We start from the raw sequence: 3116 nt of genomic DNA, 5'->3' as shown, positions 1-3116 counted from the left end.
AACTCAGGATAAATTAAAAATATGACAAAACCATTGGTGGGAATGCCTCTAACACATATACACATCAATGGCTGTCCACAGCTTTATCCACAGATGCCACGAACACACAGAGTCGAACATTGTTTTGTTATATTGATTCTCTTTAATATACAGATGATTTCACAAGGACTTAGTCCCAAAAGCACGAATTACTAAACCTACCTTACATCCACCTAGACATTAAATCATTACTTGCATTTCACTTTCCTTTCATTATCTTACATTTGCTATGCTTATCTTTTGCAACACAGAACATGAAACAAGTAAAACAAGTTATGTTTCTTTCTTCAAATACATCCAATGTGATTACTCCAAGGGATTTAAGAGTTATCAGAATTTACCTAAAACAGGTACAGTCCCCTCCATTTCCAAGTTCACCACTCATTGTTGGTAATTTGTGAATCATCAGTATTGCTTCATGTATTGGCAAGAGATCCTTTTCATATCAGCATATGTTTTAGACATAATAATGGGAAATCGCTGCAAAAACCAGGGGCGGGTCCAGAGAATTTTCTGGTGAGGGGCACATGGGGTAACAATAATAAATCTGGGGGAGCTGCCCAAAAGTAACAAAAATTAAGGTTGCCCACTTCAATATTTATATTGCACAGTTACACACTGTTCATGTTTTCACCTTGCTGTGTGTGTATTACATATTAATATACATTAATAATATATATCAATATATAAATATAATATATTAATATATAAATATTATATATTAATATATAAATATTATTGATCAATAAAGGTCAATGACCATTGGGGAGGCACACAGGGTGGCCAATCAGATTGCAGGAGGGGCGGGTGACCCTCTGTGCCTCTGACTCACATGCTGGCAATATTGCAGTTGCAAAACTACAAACACACACAACAGTATTTATTACTTGTTCATTATATTACTTCAGTACCAGTCAACAGTACTAGTGAAAGAAAGGTATTTTGGTCCTACTGAGATACCTGCAAATGACTTAACATCTAATATATATAGGGCAAATATAGAATTACCATGAACAAACTTATAATACAATTTCCCTTTAGCCTAACCACTTCCCTTTTTTCTTTTTTACATGCTCCTATTTGGGTAAAATATTTTTTCTCTAGATCTGAGTTGCCATCAGTGACTTCCTTCTTTAACTCCCTCACCTGAAAGGATCTTCTGCCTTTCAGGACAGATCGCCGTGACTTCAAAGATAGCTGACCGTAGCTCCTCAATGGTGCTGTCTCCACTCACACGCTCCGTCAGAGGGAACTGGCCGCCCCCTTTGGTCTTCAGCCGTAGCCGAAGCATCATGCTGTTTATTCTGCAAGGGAACAGAAAAAATGGTAACTGCTGAAACAGTGATAAAATACACTATAAAATACCCATGGTTATAATCTTGAAAGATATAGTGTTTCTAACCCATTTATGATGGGTGTCCTCCATATGTGACACCCAGAAAAAAATAAATTGTCAGGTGTCCCGCCGGTGTGACGCTTTATTGGGGCTCACGCTCCGACTCAGCAGCAGGCTGCAGCCAGCACACAGGCAGAGTTCAGACCAGCCCTGCATGCCAATTTTGTAGCCACCCGGAAACTTTTATTTTCGGCTTCAAAATATACGGGCATTAGTGGGTTAAGAAAAAGAAATTGAATCTTCAATGGAGATCATCATATGTCTTAATCATTACCTGTAATTTAATATCAATCAAGGATGTCATTTCATTACACCAATCACCAGAGATCTGCTCCTAAAACCTTATGCAAGTTCAACAGACTTTATTTTTATAAATGCCATATCAAATGTCCCATAAAATAAAAACTACATTAAACAGCAACTTTTTCTCAATCAGCAACCTGCCCAAACTCTATATCATTGAGTGGCTAGAATGCAAAATCTAGAGACTGTAGCTATTACGTGGCTTTCCATCATGATAAGGTTGAACTTCTGTAAAAGATCACAAGAAATTTTAAATAGATCTGGATACAACACTATCAAAGATCTTTTTTTTTAATAGATCTGGATACAACACAGTCTAATATCATTATGAGAAAATAATCCCTTATTTAAAGGCAGGTCTTCTATTTCCTTTCCCTCTCAAGAAAAAATATATAACTGGCTGCTCTTCATGTATATTCTTGCTGGATATGTGATTTGACTAGTGTGTTGATTGAGACCAAATCAGCAGGAAGATCTACATATTATCTTCCCAGAATAACTGTGGAGGTTTGTTGGTCTTTGTACCCCAGGCCTACAAAATATTCAATTTAACATACTGGCACTGCCATATCTAAAGGGAAATTTGATGTGATGACAACCAACAATGATTATTTGCACTCTAGGACACATTACATTCAATACTAACTTCACATATACTTTTTCACCTGCGATATTTTCACAGGCATTATTATAACCTAAAAACCTTTTGTTTTAAATAGATTTTTTGAAAATCATCATTCATTAACCAGAATTCTGATCTAGGCTCTACATTAACTCATATTTTAGGCTTGATTATAATTCATCTAACACGTGAAATATCCCCATTAACTTTTCGGGACCAAACTGCAATTGCATTTCCTTTGAAATTAATTAGCTGGCGAGTTCTTCACAGCCGAAATATCAAAGGCCAATGTACACACTCGCAGAACCATCACAAACCCGCAATTTCTCACCAAATACACTCTTAGTCACCTTAACTAACACCCTTTCGTTGTCCTCCACAAAGGAAGATCCTCGGAGTTACATAAAAAAATCCTTTCTTTGGTGAATTTCAAGGGATTTTGATGAATGGCTCGATTTTCACTCACAGAAACAACAGCTGATCTCTTTGTCAGTGTCCGATTGTTTTACTAGGACGGATGGCTAAATGTCTCTATTTACCAAATTATGGAAAATTCTTGATTTTTTTACTTGCATAAGTAATGGTTTGAATTATGTTAAAGTTCTTAAGGTTTTTGTTCACGTATGGAGTTATATAATTGACTTTATATTTGTTTCAATGAGGTTCAGAAGAACGCTAAGAATAAGGTTCGAACATCGAGGACGCCGAAGGTAAATAGTATATTTAAATACAAAATATGTTTTATTTGCGTTCTAT

At 36.1% G+C, this 3116-nt stretch overlaps 1 protein-coding gene across 1 annotated transcript in view; it reads right to left on the bottom strand.

Annotated features, from left to right (window-relative positions):
• Yod1 (Yod1 deubiquitinase) overlaps positions 1-2868 on the bottom strand; it is a 14193-nt gene extending 11325 nt beyond the window's left edge. The window contains exons 1-2 of the mRNA XM_070124909.1: positions 2711-2868; positions 1186-1343 (exon numbers count right to left, since the gene is read on the bottom strand). Coding sequence (XP_069981010.1) covers positions 1186-1333 — 148 coding nt within the window. The 5' untranslated portion in view covers positions 1334-1343; positions 2711-2868. The remainder of the gene's footprint in view (positions 1-1185; positions 1344-2710) is intronic.
• Between the last annotated feature and the right edge of the window lie 248 nt (positions 2869-3116).

The sequence above is a fragment of the Penaeus vannamei genome, chromosome 9 (assembly GCF_042767895.1).
Source record: "Penaeus vannamei isolate JL-2024 chromosome 9, ASM4276789v1, whole genome shotgun sequence".
In the NCBI taxonomy this organism is placed as follows: domain Eukaryota; kingdom Metazoa; phylum Arthropoda; class Malacostraca; order Decapoda; family Penaeidae; genus Penaeus; species Penaeus vannamei.
The sequence above is the reverse complement of the archived record's forward strand: the minus strand, read 5'-3'. Positions and strand labels throughout refer to the sequence as shown.